The 26347-nt window shown below is 37.1% G+C and overlaps 1 protein-coding gene across 2 annotated transcripts in view; it reads left to right on the top strand.

Moving 5' to 3' along the window:
• LOC107730162 (RNA-binding motif, single-stranded-interacting protein 3) overlaps positions 1–26347 on the top strand; it is a 145430-nt gene that overhangs the window by 31257 nt on the left and 87826 nt on the right. For both annotated transcript variants that reach the window (XM_016540927.1, XM_016540918.1), the window contains exons 2-4: positions 1851–2008; positions 18335–18393; positions 22288–22379. In XM_016540927.1, coding sequence (XP_016396413.1) covers positions 1851–2008; positions 18335–18393; positions 22288–22379 — 309 coding nt within the window. The remainder of the gene's footprint in view (positions 1–1850; positions 2009–18334; positions 18394–22287; positions 22380–26347) is intronic.

Below are 26347 nucleotides of genomic sequence, written 5' to 3'. Positions count from 1 at the left end.
AATTAATGTTGTTAATGAAATCATTGTTGAAATAGGCAATTTGCAGTTAGCCTACATTATGGATAAAAACACTATAACAAAATTACATAAACAATGAATAACTGTACAAGGCGAATTAAGGTATATGTGTATACTACAAAGCATGAATCGTTATTCAGATTTCAGAATGAGCACTTTGTAATTTTTTATACATATGTTAGGGATTTCGTCTGTCGGATGTTTATCATGTTCATCGGATGTAGGCTACGCTACTGTAATGTATATGAACGTAACTTTTTAATAAGCAGGGGAAATTCCAAAGTCCCTTTAAAGGGTTAGTTCACCCAAAAATGCAAATTAGCCCATAAATGATTCACCCTCAAGTCATCCCTTTAAGGCAAGTCATGTCACTCGGCGGCCATCTTTGAAACGCCTCTCGGGCATGCAAGTGCAACTCCTATCTCTTTGAATGGGGAAACATCAAATTCTCCAAAACTGGTTGCCAAACTTACGATTAAATTTCATATTTGAAATCACCAATGAAATCTGACAGCAACTGTATCATAAATGTTGTTTATTTTACTCAAATAGCGTTAAAAAAAGCTTATTTCTCAGGCTAGATCTGCCAGTGCACATGCGGAGTCCTAGACGCACGTCTCAGAACGCTTACTGTTTCTGTAGCAACCGGGATTTCTAACAGCAGCTGCAGTGACGCGCTGACTTTACCGATTAGGGATTGGCTCTTTTACTCAGAAGGCCGGGCTTCGTTCGATAGAGTGGCCATATTGAGCGTTGCATTTTTCCCCATTCAAAACTATACAAGTGACACGTCTTGGGTATTCTATAGTCTTTGGGAAATTCCCGACATTAAACAAATAACTGTTTGCATGCTAAGGACGTTTACATTGAAAGAATGTACAGGGATACTTAAAATATAAAAACGCTGACTTGTTAGGTGATGTTTTCTCATGAAAATCGTATGATTTCCTATTAATTCAATAGAATGTATGGGAATACTAGGGAATGCCAATATGGCGGCATGGCGGCTTCACTTTAATGACATCATGAGCATTAATACGTAAAAATTTACTTTGCTGTTTCCAGATAATGGCGTATGAATGATAGGGGCTATTTCTTCTTCCGCCGAACGCAAGTGGAAACGCCAGAACAGTCACGGACAACGCATGTTCAAGAAGAGAGCAGAGTTTGCTAGAGCTTGAATGAGTTATTTTACTTAACTAAATAACGACCAAAGACAATTTATTATAGACTAATCTGTTTTTGTGATGTTGTAACTGACAATTCAGAAACCAGGACCGGAATTCTATTAAAATTTTTGCAAATACATAGAATGGAGTAAGATAATTTGCATCTTAGGCTTGTTAACGTTTCAATTATTACCTGTCTTTATGTAAAATAAAATTAAGCATAGCAAATTTACTTAAAATAGGCTATTACTGAATAGTAAAGTACATTTTATTCATGACATTAGTACTGCTAATTGTCTTTTATAATATTGCTACAATATTACTTACTGCACTTATGTGGTTGGAAACCAAATTAAAAGTCCAGTTCATTCTAGATAAGGTGTTAGAAATTACGATTGTACAATCTATTGAATAGACTGTGGATCTCTCCCTCACAGCCTTGTTTTATATTAAATATGGTGTCGACTCTAAGGTTCATTGACTCATAAACTCTTCACCTAAAGGCATGTGTTTAAGCTCACAGTGGCTAGAGATGCCCATTAGAGATTAATTTTTGTTATCTTCAAGTCATGAGATCTTGCTGTTCCAAAGTGCATATTACAGTAATCTAATATAAATCATATCAATTTTTAATAACAACTTGTGCCTTTTTCTGTCTTGCAGCAGTCATATGCCCCGCCCCCTCCTCCCATGGCTCCGCCCAGCCCCAGCACCAATAGCAGCAGCCACAGTGCAGCGGAGCAGCTCAGTAAAACCAACCTGTACATCCGGGGCCTTCCGCCTGGCACCACCGACCAGGACCTCATCAAACTTTGCCAACCGTAAGTATCTTTTCCCAGATGTCCCCTATTTGTCGCTGCCTGTTATCCTCTGTCTGTCTGTCAGGATTGTCGTTCTATACACCTACATGAGCAGTCACTCTATACCTATTTATAGTTGCAAAGACAAAAATACCCACATACAAGAACTCATGCAATCATGTAAATGCACACACAGAAGGTCAGGGAAATGAAAAAAGAAAAAAAGTCACTGTGCTTGGTTACAGAGTAGAATATGGCCCATAAATGGTGATGGAAAGTCAGCATCATTAGAGTGTAGGGAGGTCATTATGAAACACTGTACAAGAACCAGGGGGCAGCTTGCATAATCTTCTTCTCTGATGACTCATGCAGATGTAAATCCTGTGTGGGGGCTTTCTGCCTTAAAACCTAAGACATTTACTCCAGCGCCATTACCTTCTGTGAATTTTTCTGAATTTCCTAATTTCACCCATACATAGTTGGCCATGAAAATATGGATATGGGGTCAGCAGTTTCTAAGCAACGTTTAAACCAAGGACTGCTTTGTCTTGTGGACCCTACGCAGATGACTGCTATTACCGGGCTGCAGTTAGTTCCCAGAATTCATTGTGATTGTTTTTTAGTTTTTTCTAGTTGTTGTTTTTTTTGAGAGGGAAGAGGCAAGAAAAGAAACATTTTCATTTAAAAAAAACTGAAATGCATGCCACTTATATTGCTCCAAATGTTAACATGTCAAAACTCAGGGGGTAGAATGATGAAACCTCAAGCCACAGCCTCCCACAACATCTCTCAATCTCTCTCAGGGTCTCGGGCTACCATGGTCCTGGTTAGCCCAAGGCCTGAAGCGGGATTGGAATAAAAAATTCATGATTATAAAAGTTTTATTAGCTGCGGCTGCCATGCCAAATGGGCAGTAACATTTTGGAAAGGTCAAAGGGGTTCGCCTTGGGGCTCACTTCCGGAGCTCAGCAGAAAAAAGAGTGTCCACAAACACACTTTGCATTTTTTTTACATAACACCACAGTGATTTAGATGCCATACATGCATATCTGGCACCCTAGTGTCACGATCTAAAGCTAACAGCTGTACATGCATACGCACACATTTTGTGCACATGCACACACTGTTAGTGACCCTTTTCCGTCCTCCGGTGGCTCTGCTGCAGTGGTGGGAAGGGCAGGGAAAAGTGCTTCTGTCAGGCTGACATTTCAGAGATCTTCTTGTGTGATTCCCCGCAGAAGATTGGCAGGGTTTTGAGGCTGAAGGTACAATGGGGTTAGACTCTAAAGGAGAAAACGTGGCCTCAGCAGAATCTCAAACCTCAGCCATGAAAATGAGCCCTTGTAGTTTACAGCTTGCCGTGCTCACAGTTTTTTTAATTAGATTATCTGATTATTGAGGAATGGCACGTTGTCAAGATGCAGACACAGAATGTTTGCGACTTAAACATCCAGATTTAAACGTCTCAGTTATGTTGCATTAGAAGAGGTAAAAAGGTCAGACTGGAGGAGTGTTGCATTTACTGAGACAAAAAAATCTGAAAATATACCAGGGCGTTTTCATAAAAGCCCTGAATATGAATCATGAATTATTAATGAAGGCCTTAGGTGAATACATCGTCATCATGTTTATGTGCTTTCATTATGCATCTGCAATTGTGTGTGTGTGTGTGTGCGTGTGTGTGTGTGTGTGTGTGTGCGTGTGTGTGTGTGCGTGTGTGTGTGTGTGTGTGTACGTATGTGTGTGTGTTGGTGGAAACCAGAGGGCGGAGAGTCATGTCTGTGAGCCAGTTCATTACTTTTCCTTTCCATGATTCGATATCATGGAGTATTAACCCTCAGGACACAGCATTTTACAATACCATTTAAAATAATTGCATTTCAGAGCCCCTCATTATGTCTCTGATTGTAATCTAATGCTACAGAGAGAAAGTGAATACAATCCAACTCAATTCTGCTCACACTTGGAGCAAGGTTTTAAGGGATGAATTAGGAATTTCATTCCAGCTAAGTTCTGTATGTTTTTTGCCAATTTGTCTCTTAGTATATGTGCACCGTTAAACGTTTTTATTGACCTTGCAGATGAAAACGAAACTTATGCTAAAATAAATGTGCTGTCCATCCCCTAACTATTATGGTTTACCTATTAATGTCTTGGCTAGTTTGATTGTGTTTTATCTACAAATAGGTAGTAGGACTCTATATGTTTTTGTCATTTTTAAGTTCATTTTGCAGTATTCACAGATTTTCCCACATCAGTAGAGAAAATGCAAAAAAAGCTGCAGAGTAAAATTCCTTGAGGACAAATAAAAAATGCAGACGAATTAAACATACAGTGATATTATAGAGCTGTGGTATAAAATTAATGTGGATAGCACATCTTTTCTATTTTTTATTTAATTTCATTTTTTTTATCTTGTCTTTTATTTAATGGGAAATGTTTTGGTTCATGTTGAAAACTTTTAACTTTTGATTCTGAATTTGAAACCCTAGAAGAAACAGATGCAAGATTACTAAAATGGCTTTTATGGCAAAATCTAGGGAGCAGGAGATTTCATTTGCTTTCCATTTAATCTCATTGCTGTCTAGGAGAAACAACTTGAGATATAAAATTGATCTCATTTGTGTTTTTCTTTCCTGTGTGTGTATGTGTGAGTAAGATCAGAACGTTATTATATTGCTTCCAATGGTATTTGGCATTCTCAGTGGTTCTCATTTTCCTGGTTTTATTCTATACTCCTCTCCTATATATATAAAATAGCTAATTTATTTTATATTCACTGAAAAGCATCCAAGGCTTGCTGCCCAAAAATGGCACCCCCTCACTTGTTCTCTGTCTCTCAGCCTGATTGACTAACTGAGGCAGTGGAGGAATTGCCCTTGTGTACAGGGCTGCCATATCTAGGGGGGCCTCTGGGGTAGGATCTCATTTTCAGTCGGCAGAACCCCCCCTGGGCTCGAATAACTCAGACATCCAGAGCATGCAAACCATTTCTGAGCAAGTGACAAGGCTAGTAACAGGTCATGGTTTTTATTTCAAAGTGTTGCTTTCTTACAGTACATTTGTCGTCTTCTTTTTCTTATGATTTATGTCTCCTTCTCACCGCTGTAGAAATGTCTAATCACAGGGAGAAAATGAGGCTAGTATTTCTAATGATTTGAAGACTGATTCATAATTCATATTTTTTAACTCGAGTTTTATTCATGTCGCTGCTGTAGTGCAAAAGAGGGCATGGTTCAAAAAACATTCAGAGAGTGTGCTGGAATCAACTCTGTATCCAGTGCACTCTCAAAAGTAAACGTTTCTCCAGCGACTTTTATCCAGTTTCACCAAAACAACTATTTAAATCTATAGTATTTAGTATCTTGGTAGTCTGTCCTTCACTCAACGCTATCATATGGTTTCAAAAAACTTTAGATATAGCCAGTGCTTAATTTGTAAATGAATAATTGCCGGATCCAAAACAGCAATTAAAAGGCGCTGTGACCGACACTGACAATACAACTTCAGTTTTCCCGGAACATTCAATGACGTCACTAAACGGTGATGCCACAATTATAGCATCGTTCACAATTTCTGCATGGACCTAATAGGACACAGGATTTCAAACCCTGGGTCAAAAATTGGTCGCCAGGATGATTTAAAGGGGTCCTATTATGCTTTTTCACTTTTTTCGCCAATCACAACACACTGGGACAGCGAACCAAACACAACGCATTTTGTTTTTCGGAAGGCGGACCTTCATCAAAGCCAGAACTAATCGAGCCGTTTGTGCCAGGATGGAGAGAAAGGTATTTTAATAATGTAAATTATGTCAAAAATAATGCGTTTTTCGAACCACCAAGCAAGAGAGCATGTTCTAGTACACCCCCAAAACAAAATCAAGACTTTGTAAAAGAGCATAATAGGACCCCTTTAAGGAAAATGTATATCTAAGATAGGCTACATTAAAAATAACAAAATTTGTTTTCATAAAAATAAAATTCAATCACAGTATATATTATAAAAGGTATAGCTTAATATACGTAAAATATCTGACTTAAATAATTAACAGTTTTAAAACAGATCGAGGCGCGGCGCTCCACAAACACGCATCCTTGCTTTATTTTACAAAAGCACAAATGTTCTGTTGTTATTTTGAGTGTGCAAAAATAAAAGTAAACACTTTGTACTTTCGAATTATGTCTTACTCTTATCTGTATGACCAAAAAATTTATATTTTATGTTTAAGCTGTTCAATTGCGCCGGCGCCTCGCGTGCTCACACACACACACACACACACACAAACAACATATATTCGCAATTCAAACTTGAAATCGCAGTCTGTTCATTATCAAAATAAAATACAGTCAACCAAAAATATAAAGGTTACACTGGTCAATTTAAATAGTCCGTGGTATAACTGGTCCTGTTATGCCAAGCACATTTTTGCTTATGTGAAGAGGATATTTCTGTCGAACGCACGTGAAGTAGGCCTACAAAGCTTCTACATTATAAATAATAGTTTAACATTCAAATACATTGCGAATATGGCAACAGATTTGTGCCAAATGAGAGAGGTACGTGAGCCCAACGCCTGGTACTTTCAGTTTCACTTTGTTTTGGTTTCTTTAGCTTTATATATTTTTATTTCATTCTTGTTCTGTTCTGAATACCGTTACATTTAATTGATTTGTTTTGGAGTGATGTTTATGTTATTAGTGTTAAACACTATGTTTATAGTGTTTATAATGTTTATACATTATAATATTTCACTTTATTTGGTATTATTTCTGGTATTTCTGGTATTATTACACTCTCTCCAAATGTTCCGCTGCTCACAAAACAATAAGCAGTAAGCACCAATCAATGAGAGCGAGTTTGAATTTAAGAAAGCTGATTGGTCATGGTCAAAAATATGTTGAGGACCAAAAGGCTACATAACCTCCAAATACATCTACATTAGTAGATGTATTTGGTGACCATACGTGCCATTTTCCCAGGACGCGTCCTGGCCAGGATTTCTATATTGCCTAAAATATCTAGGTTTTGGCTTTGTTTGCATGTGCAGACCGATCGGTGTATGACATCAAAGTACCATACAGACGGTTCCTTATGTTTTCAAAACGCTCTCGAGGTATTTTGATGTCAAACACCGATCGGTCTGCACACGCAAACAAAGCCAAAACCTAGATATTTTAGGCAATATAGAAATCCCTGTCCTGGGAAAATGGCACGTATGGTCACCCTAATCTACATAAACCTGCTCTCGATCTAATGCCGGATCCTTAATTTAAGAACAATGACCGGAACGCAAAAATCCAAAATCTGAAATTGAGCCGGATCCTGCCGAATCCTGTTCCTGAAAAATTAAGCACTGGATATAGCACACAAGGTTTATGGGCAACTAATAGGGTGCTTTTCTGTAGTTTTTAATTAATTATTGTGATTGTACACTACTATTTAGAAGTTTGGGGTTGGTATATTTGTTTGATCAAACATACAATAAAAACAGTGAAATATTGTGAAATATTATTACAATTTAGAAGAAAACTTTATTTAAGTATATTTTAAAATGTAATATATTCCTGTGATGCAAAGTTGAATTTTCAGCAGAAAATCATTATCTTAAATTTCACAAGATACATTATTAATATTAATATATGAATTTAAAGGGGTCACGAAATTGCTATTATTTTTCATTTTGTACTGTTCTCTGAGGTCCACTTATAATGTTATCAAGTTTTTTACATCAAAAAACATCATCATTTGGAACTGCCTTCTATAAGCTGTTTTTAGACTAACAAAGTTTTGAGTTCTGAAACTTACAGGATGTTTTTTATAGTATAATGACCTCTTATATGTCAAAAGATCAAGGGAATTTTGGTTTCTCGGTTCATGACCCCTTTAAGGATTGCTTGCTTACTTATGTCATTTTAGTACTGTGTTTGGTTACCACTTGATGGCCAATCTAAAATTTGTGTCCTGAAGAAAAATCATATTGCAGTTAGACCTACTTCAATGAGTTTATGTTTTCGTGGTGCAGGGTAACGTCTCTATAGTGACATTTCCCTTATGAGACTTCTCTGCAATATCTGTGGTTATTTCTCACTGCTGTTATTTTTTTTAAAACCTAAAAGCAGCAACATGTCTCCAGCATTCAGACCTAACCTGAGGTCAGATGAGTGGCTGACTCCTCTTGAAGCTCAACTGCCCTGGGTATGTTCAGAAGAGCGTATGAGGGCCAAAAAGCCGCTAGCCATCAAGAGTCATCTTGAAGTCTTTGTAAACTCAATCTCTCTGTCTCCCTCAGTATCACACAGCTCTTGTCAATATGTGTGAGGTGGAAGAGGAAGAGGAAGCTTAGTCAAAAAGTACCTAAACACTCGGGATAAAGGTCTTTTAGATTGGATTCGACTGTTTTATTGATATCAGTTCTGTCTAGTGCCTCCCCGACTTCTGAGGCAGCAAGTAGGTGTCAGTCATCTTTTCAAATTCTTCTTAACAGTTCAAACCACAGACACACTCTCTTGCCAATCCCTTCTACCAAGGACAAAAAAAGCGATGCAAGCCTTGTCCTGTTAGCACGGCTCCTGTTGCGTTTTGGACGCACAAACCTAGATTTACTATAAATAATAAATAAAGTGCACTAATAATGTAAGGTACCCGACAAAAGGATACTAATTTGCTAGTACAATCTACAGATTGCGTGTGTGTCTGTAGGCTTATTCCGGGTGATTTAACTAAGATTAACTGCGCACATCCACATTTGCAAATAAGTTGGTCACACCTGTATTTAAAGAAGAGTTTTGCATTTGGTAACTTCACCAAATGTTAGTCATGTCACACTCTCTTGGCTCTCACTGAATAATAGGACACTTGTGGTGTCCCCGGCAAAGACAAAGAAAAAATTCACTTGTTTAAGTGTTAGTTCAATGCTACATTTTTAGTTGCTGTGCAAGGTGACTTACTTGATCTGGATTTCAGGGGATGACAAAATGTTAAGCTAACAACAAAAGCTGTGACTCAAACAGCCCTGCAGAAATTTTATTTTATTTTATTTTATTTTATTTTATTTTATTTTATTTTGTTTTGTTTTGTTTTGTTTTGTTTTGTTTTGTCAGCCAGTTTAGGCAAAATGTAGAAATGTAAAATTTCTGCAGTGGCGGGCCGTGCATTTTACACCTAGGCCTTCAGTGGCGTCCTACATGAATTAATCCATCTCTTCATACCATCATAATGATGCCACGGCTATAGAAACCATAAATATTACACAGTAATGCAGTATAACAGGGCACTACATAACAGACAGGTATCTTATGTAGCGAGAATGAATGCCATTACTAAAGAAAGAAACCCAATTAACAATTGCGCAACACATCATCTGTAGCTGAAGCATTAACCTAACAAAATGACACAGATACAGTCCATCCGATGTTCTTACATACATTTATTCACCCAAACGTATTTATACCTTACAGATAGCATTGGTATAAAACAAATAAGGTGATTACATGTGTTTTAAAGTTGACCTAACAATTTAATGTTCTCTTACTGCTTTATTTCGTCTTCACGAGTCTCCCGCCGGTCTGCCAGCGCACTGCGGGAGGAAAATACTGGTTAGCACAGCTTTACTAGGAAAGTGAGCAAGTAACATTAAAATAATTCATACAAGACGATGAAGAAAAGTGTATACATGTGTTTTAATGTACCTCTGTGACTCTCATCTCCCCGCTGGTCTGCCTCTGCCAGCGGCGCTGCGGCCGGAGGAAAAGACCGGTTAATACAGCTCCACTCGGGAAAGTGAGATATTCTTACGGAAACTTAAACCTGGCTTTATATCGCGCAAATAACATCAGCATACAACGCATCAAGCGATAAAAGAGTCAAAAATGAAAATGAACCTACCATACTCTAGTGGTTTTTCATCTTCACTAGTCTTTCACAGATCCGGTGCCGAGGAGGTGTGTGGTTGTTTTTTGCAGTCATTTAGGACTACTGTTTTTAGATTGACTAAATATAGTAGGCAAATATTTTTTCAAAATGCACTGAAAATCTTAACCTGAGAAAGGCAGATTTCTTTGACCCTGGCAACACGATTGCTGAAATATGATTGGATAAAAGCTCTGATATAAACATACACTGCTGGAAGCAGGGCAACCAAGAGAAAAGCTATGAAATTAAGAGAATAGACTATTGGAAATAATTTAATACACATTCATGGAAAAATATATTAAACTAAATCAGTGATTCTGATAGTGTTTAGGCCAGCAGAGAAGGCTTTGCTGGCCCTGACGACCCACCACTGAATTTCTGCCACTGCATTTTCCCCCTAAATATTAATTGTAAACACATAATTAATTTACCATATCATTTAAGTATGTGATATAATCACACATCATAAAAAACTGAAGTTAATGTTAATTTAATAATTAAAAAAACTTGTTAATTGCTTAAGTGTAATTTCCGTTACTATATATAATAAAAAAAAACTCTAATAGATCTAATGGGACATTTTACTGTTAAATATATAGATTTTGGAAGTAAAAATGTAACAGTCTTCTTATAATTTACAGTGAAAAACTGTAAACTGACATTCCCACTATTATTAATATAATAATTTTTCTATATAATTATAACTATAATTATATAACTATCTATATAATTATATTTCTCCTGTTTTTGTATATACTGTATATAACACTGTTTTGTACTATAAAAAAAATTAATTCCTGTAATATCTAAAATGTTGCTACTGTTTCGGCAACAACAGCTGCTGTTTTTTGCTGTAAATTTCACTTTATGTGGTGAGCAGAAATGCTGTATTATAAACCCTTTTTACATGAGTTTTTGCTTGTATATTGAGTCATGTCTAAGCTTAGACATTTTTTGTACTTTCTATCAAGTTTGGACGAGGCTTTATACATGCGAACATTCAGTAAATCAAGGCCACAGCGCTTTAGGAATGTGAATCCTTTTTTTGCAAAGTCACAGGGCCTCTTTCTCGAATCCAGCGGCGCAAGCTAGCGTACGCGAGCGTACAAACAAACATCAGACGCTTGTAACTCACAGCACAGAAGTGTCGAGTGGCGTGTCAGACGAGACAGCTGCATTGGTAGCCAATTAAGAGATCCTACACACCCACCTGGATAGAAGTTGAAAGAATGCTGGTTCACATCTCTCGGCACGAGACATCAAACGGTCCGGCATCCGTGGCTGCCGGCGCTCTGGGGAAAATAAAAACACAGATCAGAGTGTGTGACGGCCCTTTGAGAACTGTCATTAGCACTTCACACACTGCAGCTGAAAGCTTCGTACACAAGACGAGTTGTCTTGACGGTGATCAAATCAGCTAGGATCTGCTCCCTTGGGCTGCTTGGGCTGTCACAGCACGTTGAGCCGTGTCGCGATCTTTCAAAAGTGCGTGTGTGGATCTAGAAATATTTTTATCTTCATTGAAAGTCATTCTAGGCATTTTGGTTAACCTCATGTGGTGTTTACAGTTTTTGTGTTCATGTTGATTTGATTTTGTGTGCTTGTGGGTTGACTAAAGTGCTCAGAGGGTTCAGTGTGTGCTGCGTTGGAAAGGGTGGTGGCGTGTGATTGGGCCTGTGTCTGTCATTTGTGGGCATCTCTTTTGGACCTGTTCTGCTCTGGTCAGTGTGGAGAGATGATTCTTTCATCCAGATGACCGGAGTTAGAACATTGTGATCCCACGTTCTGGCTGAGCTGTGGTATTTGACAGGAGGTTTTGGTGTGTGTGGTATCAGCAGTCTAATTAAAGCTCTCTGAGTATCTGTTATTGTAAGGGCGTTTGTTGCCTCCTTTCTTTCTTTGATTCTGTCTGTCACAGCCGGGTTGTTTTCAAGTTATATTAATAGTTGTGAGTTTCTTCACCAAGGTTTGAGGCGTAGAAATGTATTTAACATAACTCCATAAATCTACTCTGACATGTGTTTTATTGGCCCTTAAAGACTCCAGTAAATTGTTTATAATGGAATAGATTTTTTATGTTTTTGAAAAATTAATTTACTAAAAAATACATTAAAAACACACACACACAACTATATGGAATATGGTGAATCAGTCTAGAAATGTAGCAGTTTTACATCTCACATTTACTCCAGAGTTACAGTCATCACAATATGAAATCACACTCTAGGGCTTTTGTTTTTAATACATACAGCAGATAATAACACATTGCAGGTCTGAATTCACTAAACTAAAGCTTTTATAGGCAGCAGAACTCATATATAGAAATATGAGGTAAAAAGTTATGTACAGACATTATGGCAACCCTAGAATTGAAACATACCTTTTTTGTTGGCATCCAAAGCAGCTTTAAACTAGACCTTGTTCTTAATTACATTTACATTTAAATCATTTAGCAGATACTCTTATCCAGTGGGACATTATACTGTATAACAGTTATTTCTGTATTTTATACATAAATTTTATATTTTATATTGTAATCTAACTTCAAAAGGAGCTTCACCACACAAATATATATATATATATATATATATATATATATACAGTTATATGTGATTTTTCAGCATCATTACTCTAGTCTTCAGTGTCACACGATCCTTCAGAAATCATTCTGATATGCTGATTTGGTGATCAAGAAATATTTCTTATTATTATCAATGTTGAAAACAGTTGTATTGCATATATTTTTGTAGAAACCACAAAATATGTTATAAAATAAACCACAAAATATTTAATATTTTTTGTAGAAACCACAAAATGTCAAAAAATAAACCACAAAATATTTCATATATTTGTAAAAAAACAAACAAACATATATTTGTTATAAAACAAACCACAAAATGTAATAATATTTTAGGATTAAAAAAAAAAAAGAATTACTTAATGTCACTTTTGATCAATTTAATGCATCTTTGTTAAATAAATTATTATTAATTGTTATATATTTATATTTTAGATCATGTTTGATGTGTTAATTAAATGTTTTTTTAAAGCCCATCTAAATGTGACGTATTTCCTTAACATGACGTTTTGGGCACACTATACGTGACATAAGTGAAATAGCAAATTTAAAATGTAGGACTGCAATAATTTTATTGCAGCATGAAAGGTGACAGCTGGTCAAAAAGTTAATTTAGCGACATCAACGAAAAAGGAAAGATGTTTTAGGGTAGTGCCATTTAAAACATGTTAATTATGAAAACAACTTTTATTTGTAATGAAGTGCTCTGCCAATTAATTATGCGAGTTACGAGTCACGGATGCCCATTTTCCACAAGTTGATATGATTCTTTAGGATCTTAATAAAAAGTCTATAACATACTTTGGTTAAAATTGCTCAATGGTAATGTAAAACAACACCCTTTTTACCCTGTCAAAAAGAGTTCTGTTCACAGTGACCCGTTTCGGTGCATGTCCCTTTAAATGCTAATGAGCTCTGCTCACCCCACCCCTATCTTCCATGGGGTGATGAGCTGTTCACTGAGACTGTTAACTTTAGCCGCATTCATCATGGAACTTGCTAACTAGCACATTATTAGGAAAGGTGATTTGCAAAGATTCATAAAAAAACCTTATACTCACTTCTTCTGTAGGTGAAGCTGGATCAAGAATCATTCGCGCGAACATAAACACATTTAGGTAGATCGGGGGGTGCATTCCCTTCAAAAACAAAAGTAATCCTCTGCGTCTTCAGCGGCTCAGATGTCAGGAGTAAATGACGACTGCTTTGTTCATTATTACATCCAACAATAGAACACCTCAATCGCTTAGGAGACATTCTTGTCTACATCTGTTTAGAGCAGGATTTTGGACCAGTGAAATTTCACTGTGGGCAGGCCAACCAATTGCAAACTGATGAAAATGGAAACCAAACAACCAACAAAGTTCCTTGTCATGTACTGCTGAAGTTATGCCTGATTAGGAAAAAAAGTCAAGTTAATATGAATTAGATTTGAATGATTTTTCATTTGCAGCTCTGTTGTGTTTGGAATCACTGGGACATAATTTAATATGCTATTTTTGTTCTTGTGTTTATAATATTGCTGTATATCATAATCATCATATATCATAGAGTAGATGGTTTACTAATATTGTAGTATGCAATTTCTCTCAGTGTAAACCATTTGGCTCTTTGGCTTGATGTTATTTAAGGTCGAATTCTTGGCACAACAGCCATCCACGAGGGGAACTCCATGCTTGAGGTTCTGAAAGTTTTCAACTAGTAGACACACTTGAATCTTGTTCTTAATCAAAAGTCAGCATCCATAGAAACAGTTTTAAGTTGATCAGCAGTAACCCTGATACGCAATCATCAAAACAGTTCTATTGATATGCATTCCAGAAAAACATTCCTGCTTCTGTTTAATAAAAAAACAAGGGTTCAGCACTTCATTAGTGTGACTTATAACACTTGAGATCTGCCAGCATGAATTTTACATATGTGCACGCTGTAATGAAATGCATGCAATGCTAATTAGTAAAGCTAATGTGTCTTTGGGTGCTGACGACATTAAGACCACATTAAAGAAATAGTTCTCCGCAAAATTAGACTTCAGTCATTATTTACTCGCACTCATTTTAAATCCATATGTGACCCTGGACCACAAAACCAGTCATAAGGGTCAGTTTTTTTTAATTGAGATTTATACATTCCATTGATGTATGGTTAGTTAGGATAGGACAATATTTGGCCGAGATATTTTGAAAATCTGGAATCTGAGGGTGAAAAAAAAATCGAAAAATTGAGAAAATCGCCTTTAAAGTTGTCCAAATGAAGTTCTTAGCAATGCATATTACTAATCAAAAATTAAGTTTTGATATATTTACGGTAGGAAATTTACAAAATATCTTTATGGAACATGATCTTTACTTAATATCCTAATGATTTTTGGCATAAAAGAAAAATCAATCATTTTGACCCATACAATGTATTGTTGGCTATTGCTACAAATACAACGGTGTGACTTAACACTGGTTTTGTGGTCCAGGGTCACATATAGCTATTACGTATGTTATGTATTTATTTAGTTAGTTATATTCTAGTAAAAATAAAGAGCTATTGCATCAGAAATAAATGTAAGGGTTTGAAACAACATGAGGGTGTATAAATGACAGAACTTCTTATTTATGTCATTATAGAAGATTTTACAAGTCAAAAGTTACAAAAAATTACATTATCGAAGTACAATCAGTGTTCAAAACTGTTCTTACCCCAACCCATTTTCTAAATTAAACGACTTTGAAAGTTTTGTGTTTCAGCCACAGGTGGTGATAGAGAGGCCAACACATTCCATAATGAACCTTTAAACCTGGGTAGAATACGTCACATCCCAGCACTGCTGCTCTCCATCTACTTAAAACTAGTTCATTGTGGAGTGTGAGCGTGATCAGGACGCTTTGCCAGATGTTCTCACAGTGAGCTCCTCCACCTTTGGCTACAATGTTAGCTGTGTCATCCTGACAAGTGATCCTAAAGAGCATTACGTTAACCAGAAAGTACGGCGTTGGGGTCATTATAGTTTTTGAGGTTTCAACAAAGACTTTCATTTTGTAGCTTATAAATCACAACCACAGACTCTGTCTATTAAACATTACCCCACCTCGGTAGTTTGCAATGCTTCATTTATCAGCATCTAAACAAACAAAACAAGACAGGCACATGATTACAGGGACATTTCGCTCTCTGCACCCCCTTATTGGCTGCAAGAGAACCGTTTGTGAGGAAACCTTCCTGTTCGCGAGTTTGGTGTTAGCGAGACATCCGTGTGCATGACCGCGGCATGGCACTGGCTTGCGGAAACGTTGCCAGTTATGTTGACTACATTCCTCCCTCAGCTCCACCCCCGACCCACTCACTCATCTGAGACGCCTGTGTTTGTCCAACCACTTGTTTTGCAAGATGAAATGGCAGCAAATCAATCGTTCGAGTCAAATAGTTCTCATGTGTTTTCTTCACTTTGGTCCGCTACATGCTTTCTCCAACAGAGCTCCTCATTTTCATGTCTTCCACTCTCTGTTATGTGGTTGCTCTCGTCTCCCAGGCTTCTACTTTGTTTACTGACAAACCATATTGACGGAAGAAAAAAAATCTAACAAAACCAGTATTGTTTCTATAATGAGTCTCTGTGATCCCAGAGTTGTGATTATCCATTTTCGCAAAAAAGCATCCGCCGACACTTACACGTTGTGTGATGGTGTGAATTACAGAAGACTTTGTTGATAAATTCACACGGAACCTTGTACGACAGTTGTTCTTTCAACCTCGCAGCATTTTACAGCGGCTTACGATGTTTATTTGTAGGCTACTTCTTCTATGAAGCTTTGCCGTTTGCAGGCTTATACAGGATATGAGATGAATTAGCTGCTATTTTCCAGACATCAGCGGTACAATGCCTCGATGGCACGCCGCTTCTCATGGTGACAGTGAAATGATCCTTCCCTTATTAAACGCCTCCATCCTTATAAAGGTGGGTAATATAGTCTCCCGCTTTTACCTGGAGGTGGGAGCCGCATTAAATATTAATTAAAAGTCACATCAGGAGCGCCACGCTTATATCAGTCTTCCCGGTCTTCAGGCGGAGACGGAAGCGATAAGTAACTTTATTACCTCCATCGTGGATGGAAGGAAGGCAGTAGGGGAGGAATAAGGGAAAAGAGGGACTGCAGAGAGGAAAGAGATTCATCTGTTGTGCAGACGCTTTCATGATTCTGCGATGAGACTGATTTCGCTATGTGAATAGGGGTTTTGTGGGGCAGAGACAGAAAAAAGAGAAAGATTATTAGAAGAATAAAAGAGTAGGCTACTCAGTGCTGTGAGTTGAGGTGAAAAAGTGAAAATGAGGGTGGTGATTTTTGTGGTGTAGATTGGGGCTCTGTGATGCTTCCAGCGTTTAATTAAATCACTGGGGTTTGAGACTCACATCCTGCACCCAAAATCAACCTCCCCTTGTTTACGGTGTCCTGTTAAGGAAGGTATTGGTGTATCAATAAGCATCCCTTCGTCAAGGTTTTAATGAAGCTAAGCTAAATCTTTATTAAATGTACTCTTTGAGTTAGGTTCAAACTTTTTAATTAACTAAATTCGGAGCAAACATTACACTTGGGTTTTTCAAGTTCGGGCACTTGTATGTCCCAGGGGTTGACTTTTATTAAACTTTTTTTTCTCATGTGAAGGTCACATTAAAACGTGTCATTTTTTAATTTAAAATTTGTAATTTTTGAGGTTTTTTTTGTTGTTGTTTATTTTCAAATATCTTTTATCCCAAAACCAACCTCCCCTTGTTTACGGTGTCCTGTTAAGGAAGGTATTGGTGTATCAATAAGCATCCCTTCGTCAAGGTTTTAATGAAGCTAAGCTAAATCTTTATTAAATGTACTCTTTGAGTTAGGTTCAAACTTTTTAATTAACTAAGTTCGGAGCAAACATTACACTTGGGTTTTTCAAGTTCGGGCACTTGTATGTCCCAGGGGTTGACTTTTATTCAACTTTTTTTTCTCATGTGAAGGTCACATTAAAACGTGTCATTTTTTAATTTAAAATTTGTAATTTTTGAGTTTTTTTTTGTTGTTGTTTATTTTCAAATATCTTTTATGTATAGATTTTTGTCCCAGGCCTCAATGAAAATCTATTTAATAAATGCATGTTATAAATCTTATTGTGAATGAGTCATCCATTTGCAGGTTTATTTTTAAGTTTTTTCTTGTTTGATAATCTGTTTAACTTGGATGTAAGTCACAATACTGAAGAAAGGATTTGTCATTACTTCCATTTCATTGCAACTTTAAAATGCAGATATTATATTTTTACAGTATTACAGCTTTAAACAAAATTATTACAAAAAGTGTCAGCAAATATTAACACTGTTTATAATATTTTTAAAATACATTTCTGATTTGTAAATGAATGCATCGTATGTGTTAATAAATGAATATTGTTCTGTTGAATAAATTTACAGTTATTTTGTCAAATTATGCAAAAAGTGTGAAAATATTATTCAATAGTGTGTATTTTATTCAATTTTTTTTTACAAAGTGTTAAAATATAATTTCCATCATGTTCATTTCCACCACATAATTTAATGAAACACAATACATAATCTGAGATATGGTGGAAATTATATTGTGGTGGAAGTGTTCATGGTAATTAAAAATACATAAATAAATTTCTGATTTTTAAATGAATGCATCTAATGTATAAATAAATGAATATTGTTGTGTTTAAATGAATAAAATGTACTGTTATTTTGTCAAATTATGCAAAAAGTGTTTATTTAGGACGCATAAAATGAAACTGAGTTTCATGCAATAGATTGAAATGTACTTTATCTAGCTTGCTTTCATTTGAGCTGATCCTGTTGTTCTATTTGTCCTTCACAGGTATGGAAAAATAGTGTCAACAAAGGCAATCCTGGACAAAAACACCAACCAGTGCAAAGGTGAGTACTGCAGTCAATATCAGCTCACATTAAAAACACACTCAGAGAGCATTCACAGTCTCACTTAAAATAATCAATAATCCTTGTAAAATGACAGCTTTTCAAACACTCTGATTAGTCTGGAGATTGTCTGGATGATCTTTAGAGGAGGAAATGCGTTAGCGGGATTGTGGGTGAAGTCTTTACAACCGGATAAGACGTTAGCGTGACTAACAGGGTTAGCCGCGGCGAGGAAAAGCACAGAGTTCCTCCTGTGTTGATTTGAAAAGTCCGGGCCTAGTTGTGGTGCTTTAAAAATAGCCATAGGGGCGAGGGAAGCGTCCGGCTGAAATTGATGATTTAGCAGACAGCCTCTTTTCAGGAAATACTCAGCCAGCGCTGTAAATAAACTGCCTGGCTTCCTACACAATCTGCCAAACCGGGTCCCGCAGGTTTTTCTCCTGTTTTGTGTGTATGCATGTGTGCGTCTTTCTCTTTGTCATGCTTTCTCTCTGAGGGCACATCTAATGTGTCCAAAAATGAGTATTAATGCCCACATGAGAACAGGAGAGAGAGGGAGTTTTTGGGAAGCAGAGGAAATCACTCCAGGCTTTAGAGGACTTCCACTTCCTGGAGTTAACAGCCCTCCTACTCTGCCAGGCTTCTCCACCCTGATGGGCTTCCAGCCAGGACTTATGGGAGCCAAGGATATCAGACAGGAAACAAACAAAAAGATGGATTCGCTTCATTCACGGCTTCACTGAATCTAAATATGTTTGTTGTGCTTGCTTCCATGCATCCATTATTTTTTTAATTTATTTTTTTGCACAGGATATGCACTATTCATGTCAAGATGTGTCGATTGATCACAATTACAGGCCTGTCTGCTGTAACGCCATCCTTTTTTTTTTTTTTTTGCACAGGATACGCACTATTCATTTCAAAGATATGTCGATTGATCGCAATTACAGGCCTATCTGCTGTAGATTAATCCCGTATGGTAGAGTAAGCCATCGAGGGTTGTTTACAATCAAGTTTGTTCGGTCCGTTTGCTTCTGAAGATCACTCGTAAGTTATCAAGCTCTGCAACGTTTTTAATCACTCTTCTTACATGGATTGTTGGCTGTTCGTTAAACACACATGGTTTAATCGCATGTCTACTTTGTGTGTTTTGCATTAGGCAGCTAGACTCTGTAATTGCGAACTTGTTTGTGCAAAAAAACCCACACATTTTCAATTTCAGACAGCTGTTTTTTCCCCTTGTCCGCAATGACAGATGGAGAGGGTGACAGCTGTGGGGGTTGTGGGCAACATTGAGGGTGTGTTTGATTTTCTCTTTGACTCAATCACGAGCCTCTCATTAAACGGAGTGAACGTAAATATTTGTGTCGTACAACACACGAGCACGCCAACAAGCTCTCTCTTTCACTACCTCGCTTTCCTTTTCTAATTGGAATTATGCACAAAGGAAGAGGAGGTAGTGTACACACTCTTTTTTCCCACAGTTTTGACATCCGAGGGAAAAGACGGAGAGGGAGAAAAGAAAGGGAGAGAATACGCACACTCATTTGAGGCGTATTTGTGTTTATGGATTCAATTGCATAAGGCTTCCAAAACTTCATATGCGTGATGTCTACACACAAACACATGCTTTTTTATCTTTTTTACCTCTCTGTCAAGTTTCTTTTCAGGCCTGTTCCGGTTCTGGCCGTCACATTGTTAATAGGAATTGATCCCTGCATTCTTCATCTTGAAACCTCTTTCTCAGCCCACTTCCTGATGGCTGCTGTTTAGCTCTTTTGGTCAGTGACCTCAGGAATGCTCACAGCGATCTCTCAAACCAGAAGTGTTCCTCTCTCTGGATCAAGACCAGTCTACTGGAAATCCTTTTTCACACACGCACTGTTTTCTTAGGCTTATGAAACATCTGCAAAACTTTGGAACATCTGTACGGCTCAGTTCTTCGCTGTAGAGATCTTTGTCCCTCTCCTTCTCGCTTCCATGTTTACCGGGAGACTTCAAAGCGGATGGCGTGTTGTTCTATATGTAAGGTGTGTGTGCGTGCGTAAATGAACACATATGTCTGGCAGATAGAGCTGTTGGCTTCAACCGTTCGCGGCCTCTCCAAAGCTCTGCGTTCTGCCATCTGTGGTTTCGAATGTCAGTCAAGCTTTGAGAGTGTGTGTGTTTAGAGTTTAGAGAGGCTTATGGTGAGAATGCCTCCGCCGAATGAAGACACACTGCCTCAAATGTGCCTCAAATGTACTGAGGGTCTTTAAGAACCTCCGCCACTGCAGTTTTTATTATGATACATCGTAAAGGAAGTCGTGGATCTTCTCTCTCGCTCGCTGCCAAAGAAATGTTTGGTTAAAGAGCTGGGTGGCGGAATGGACTCTGCTGGAATAGTAACTGTGTTTTGAAACTTGAAACATGGTAACTGCTTTTTAAAGGATCTAAGCTGCCTATTATCTGGTTGACCAGGCACCATAATATAATATAATATAATATAATCATCATAATAACTAAAAATATATAATAATTTAAAAAAATTACTCAACCCTTAATATGTTTCAAAATTGTATGTTTATTTCTTCTGTGGAACTTTTTTCCCCTCAAATTAGAAATTGCATGCTTCAATAAGGATGTAAAAGTGTCAAGTAATCAAAATAGTATCCCAAAAGTAGTCCATACTACTTGTGCTCTATATTCCAAATCCTCTGAATTCATACAGTAGCTTTGTGTGAGGAACAAACTAAATTTTGAGTCAATATTTAATGATAATTTTCCCATTCATTTAGCTGCTAACTGCTGCAACCTGATCATTGAATGAGTTCAGCATTAGTTTAATTTGAGAACAACTCATTCAGTCCATTTTTCTGCACTGGATCAGCCGATTCTTTGAAAAGATAGATTGACTTAAAACTTAAAAGAACGATTCCTTCATGAATTGTTCAACATTACTTCTCTTATGAACGTGGTAATAAGAGCAGTAAATATACTTATATGTTGATGTTCATCACAACAAGCTGTCGCATGACTTTGAAGACTTGGATGCATGATTATTATTATTATTAATTATAAAAAATGCACCTTTTGCGTTCCAAGAAGGAGTTCCAATGTAATAAAATAAGGGTGAGTAAATAATAACAGAATGTTCATTTTTGGCTGAACTCTTCCTTTAAGCTGAATTTTGCGGCAGGCCTCATATGAAACAGACAGGTCATCTTACAGAGATGAGGAGAGGGAGGCGGGGAGCCAGAGAGAGAAAGACTGGGTTTTCGCTCATGTTTGCATGTTTTCTGTGGTCCGAGTATTCTCTTATGAACGTGGTAATAAGAGCAGTAAATATACTTATATGTTGATGTTCATCACAACAAGCTGTCGCATTACTTTGAAGACTTGGATGCATGATTATTATTATTATTAATTATTAAAAATGCACCTTTTGCGTTCCAAGAAGGAGTTCCAATGTAATAAAATAAGGGTGAGTAAATAATAACAGAATGTTCATTTTTGGCTGAACTCTTCCTTTAAGCTGGATTTTCCAGCAGAGGTGAGGTCAAGCTGAATCCTTCTCTGTCCTGTTACTGAGGAAATAGTTGACAAGCATGAGCCTTGAACAAAATGGCTGTTTCCTGTCTCCCCAAGCACACACACAAACCCACACACAGACACAAGCGGCTGTGCTCAAACATGCAGACTCTCTTGTGTCGCCAACGATCAGCGTGATAAGACAAACAACGGAGCGGTCTTGTTTTGACCCTTGAATTTTAAATCTGATAAATGTGTCCGATAATGTCTGATTAATGTCCGATAAAGAATCTTCAGTTTTTGGCAAAAACACTGAGATATGTGTGTTATAGTGTGTATAAATAACTCTTATCTCACTCTTATTCTGTACATGTGTGTGTGTAGGATATGGCTTTGTGGATTTCGACAGTCCGGCAGCGGCACAGAAAGCTGTAGCTTCCCTGAAGGCCAGTGGCGTGCAGGCACAGATGGCAAAGGTAAGCTAGGCTTTGAACCGTGTCTAAACCTTAGCAGAACAGGATGAGGATACCAAGTATATTGCTGCTATTTCTAATTATGGTGTCCCTGATGGTGATAATGATCATAGGGAAGATGTTGATGATGACGGCTGTGGTGGTAAACATCTGTGGAGGACGTATACGTATGATTATCTGGAAGAGGTGGAAATGGACTCATGAAGCTCGATGTCCAGTGTGTGCATTCAGACTCACGCACAGTTGTGAGCACCAAATCAGTATATTAGAATGATAATGATAATAATTTATAATATTATAGTTTTTCCTGATTTTTTAAAATCAAATAAATGCAGCATTTGTGAGTCTTCTTTCAAAAACATTTAAAAAAAAATCTTACCAACCCCTAATAGTAGTGTATTTACAGTATAAGCTTTCAAGAGCTTTGCGTTGTTAATAATGTAGTGCCAAACTATTGAAATCATTTGTTGAGTCGAGATATTGCAGACATATCTAAAAATATTTTAATCAAAATACATGTATACAAATAATAAAAAACATTTTATTTTTTATTTAAAAAAAATTAAGTACAGTATTGGCAAGTAGATTCTTGTTTAAAGCAAAAACCTCACTAAATTTTGTTAGGCTTTTTAAATGTATATTTTCGTATCTTTTGTGAATTTGCTTCTGAAGTAAATGCACTGTATTTTTATATTATTATTTTTTTCCTGGAAAACAAGACAAAATACTAATTAAGAAACTTTTTTTGTTGGTAGACCAGCTATCATTTCATTCTCATTTCAGTAGCTTTTCTGAGCTAAACATTTGAAAGTGTTGAGTGTTATGAAGGAGAACAATTTGATTAGCCGATCTGGAGTATAAATAGTGATTGGTATGTAGCATGAGCCAATCAGCAAGGTTCTCGCCCACCAGTACCTGCTTTATTAAAACAGTCAGAGCTGATGCTCAATTTACTTTCTCTGTCTGAATATGAATTTCACGCAAATAGCTGTGTAATCTAAACATCTAAAGTTATTTCAAATTGAATTTTCACCGTGCTGAGATGTTTCTACTGGAATTCAAGAGGAACAGAGAACCGTTGAGTCCTTCCTGGGTGGAAGAAACATACTGTAGAAAGTAAACTGTTATTCAGAGGAATTTACTCTGTGGAAGATGTCCATATACGTCTTTTTAACAATGAGAGAAGGGCAATTAAAAGAACTAAATCGTCTGGCTTAAGGCTCATTAAATTAAACAGGAGCGCAATCGAAGAGTTTCCCTCTGCCCTATTAAACCTGTTTTCATTAAGAATTCTCTCACTTTAACAGTGCCTCTGAGCAACAAAACTAGCCTCTTAAACTTATTTCGACAGTGTATCAAGCTTCTCCTGTGGTGTTTACTGCTTATTGTGGAGAATGTCTACATGGTAGACATGCAGTTTAGATTGTGGATCAAAATTTGACCCATGTTTGTTGCAGAAAGGACATATTCATGAGAATACATGATTCAAAGATGCAAACAAACCATCTAGGGTTCATGTTCACCTTTAGATATTCAAAGAATATTGCAAATGTAATATTTCGCAATGAAATGTACCTCAGAGGCTTGTAGAATACTTAAGTGTTGAAATATTTATTGGACCGAAAGATATACGCATGAATGCCACAGAGTAATGCGAATTGAAATGGTGTAAGAAGAAACAACGCCCCATATACATGATATACGTAAGTGTGTGTGTATTCCGATGTCAGAACTCGGTTCAATGAACATTTACTGTCGAGTTGTTGTGGGTTTTTAAGAAACCTTTTGTTTTGGATTTCATAACCTCATTATGTGGATGGTATTCAAACTTCCAGTCCTTTCTGTTCTTGTTTGTTGTGCTAGTCCTGCTGTGACATTCTTACTGTGTCTGATTTTCTCTAAATTAACTTCAAACAATGTCTCTTACCACTTAAACAGACAAAAAAGTATTTCCTGAAAAGTAAGACTTTTATTTCTCATGTTTAAACAAACAAAACTAGTTTGCATCAAGCAGGGAATTTGTTTGGCAGGAATGCGTTATAATTATGATGCCATAATGAGGTGCTAGTATGGAATACTGTAATTGTGAGGAGATGAATTATTCATGAGGCAGTATTTATGTAAATTGTTACACATACGTTAACTGTATAACAGGAGAGAACAAGGGAAGTAGAGAAAGAGTGTGCGTGTGTGAATTATTCGAGTAGTTGCCTGCAGACATGTCCTTCACATCTGAACATCTCCACACACTTTGTGGATCCACATGCCTGCTAGTGATGTGTGTTTGTGTGTGCATTGATGTCTGTGTTTGTGTGTGTGTATTTCCCAGGAGAGGACTTTGGTTTTGAGTTTCCACCCTGTGTAAATTCATTTTTGCCAGAATCTTTCTACATTGGCGAATGGAATAGAATCATCATGTAAAATGTCAAATGTTCTCAGAGTCTCCGTTTGAGGGCTCTTTGTTTGAATGCTATTGGTGTGTCGTATTGTTTTCTGAAATTTCTTCTTTCCGTGATAGACAAGGAACAAATTAAAGTAAAGAAAATAAAAGATCAAAGACATTGTGTGGCCTACTTTGTCATTACTGGGGAAAAATTCAGAGTTGCCATTTAGACAGATTGCACCTGGATACCAGAAAGCCTGTGTTGATTTGCTTAAATAGGACAGGATTAAAATCACAAAGTACGTCTCTGTGGAACACAAACTTACCTGACTTTTCCCATTGAAAAAAAAAAAAGTCCTGTCCGAATAGGGCTTACGCGTGTTTATTGTATGCTATCATACCATCAGTGTTTGCCTCGGCTGTTCCAAACAAATCTGTACATTCCAGAATGTCCACATTTAGGATTTTAGCATTTAACAAATTAGATTAGTAATTTATAATAAAATATTCAATAATATTTGCTGTTTCACCATGCAAGAGTAAATTACAGAAATTAACACAGAAGTACAACAGTAGAACAGAGAGAAAAGAGCCCTGTTGAAAAAAAACAGCATATGTTGGTTAGGCATGTTTTGAAGCATGGCAGCTAGTTTAAGCTGGTCCTGAGCTGGTTATAAGCTGGTTCTGAGCTGGTTATAAGCTGGTTCTGAGTTGGTCCTGAGCAGGAGTTGCTTAGGACCAGCACATGATCAGCTTGTAACCAGCTTATAACCAGCTCAGGACCAACTAAAGACCAGCTCAAACCAGCCGCCATTCTTCAAAACATACCTAACCAGCATATGCTGTTTTTTAAACAGGAGAGAACAGAAGTTGGCACCTCAGTTCATCTTTAGCCATCTTTAAAGGCTGTAATGGACTCACCCAGTAGATCTAGCTGAGTTTGGACAGCATCACTTTTTTTCCACAGAAGAACGGAGTGAGTGAAGGTTCTGGAAAAAAAATGTGCACCTTGATTTGATGGAACCACCTGGCGGCATTGACTCCTGTGGACAGGAGGGAATGTAGACCTGTAGGAGTGCTGTTTCAGCCATTATCCTGAGGCCCAAAGCTTTGAATATCAGAATCAGAATCAAAATGAGCTTTATTGCTAGGTATGTTTACAAATACGAAGAATTTGTTTTTGTGAGAGAAGCTTCCACAGTGCAACAGAATGACAGTGACAGGACAAAAACACACAGATAATAAAAAAAATAAAAAGTAAGTAAATAGGGAATAACAATATACAGATTGACAATTGTGTGTACAGGTATATTACAATAGACAATTTTGTATGTACAGGTATATTATGTGCAAATTTGAAATGTAAACTAAGTATGTGTGTTTGATAAATAAGTATATAAGTGTATAAATAGTGTTGTGTGTTCCACAATTATTCATAAGACACAAGTCTTCATAAGATGGATTGCCTGAGGGAAGAAACTGTTCCTGTGCCTGGCCGTTCTGGTGTGCAGTCCTCTGTAGCGCTGACCAGACGGCAACAGTTCAAAGAGGGAGTGTGCTGGATGTGAGGGGTCCAGAGTGATTTTGC

This window comes from Sinocyclocheilus rhinocerous, unplaced genomic scaffold, assembly GCF_001515625.1.
Source record: "Sinocyclocheilus rhinocerous isolate Xijiao unplaced genomic scaffold, SAMN03320098_v1.1 scaffold2448, whole genome shotgun sequence".
Lineage (NCBI taxonomy): Eukaryota > Metazoa > Chordata > Actinopteri > Cypriniformes > Cyprinidae > Sinocyclocheilus > Sinocyclocheilus rhinocerous.
Note: the sequence above shows the minus strand (reverse complement) of the source record. Positions and strands in the feature narration are given on the sequence as shown.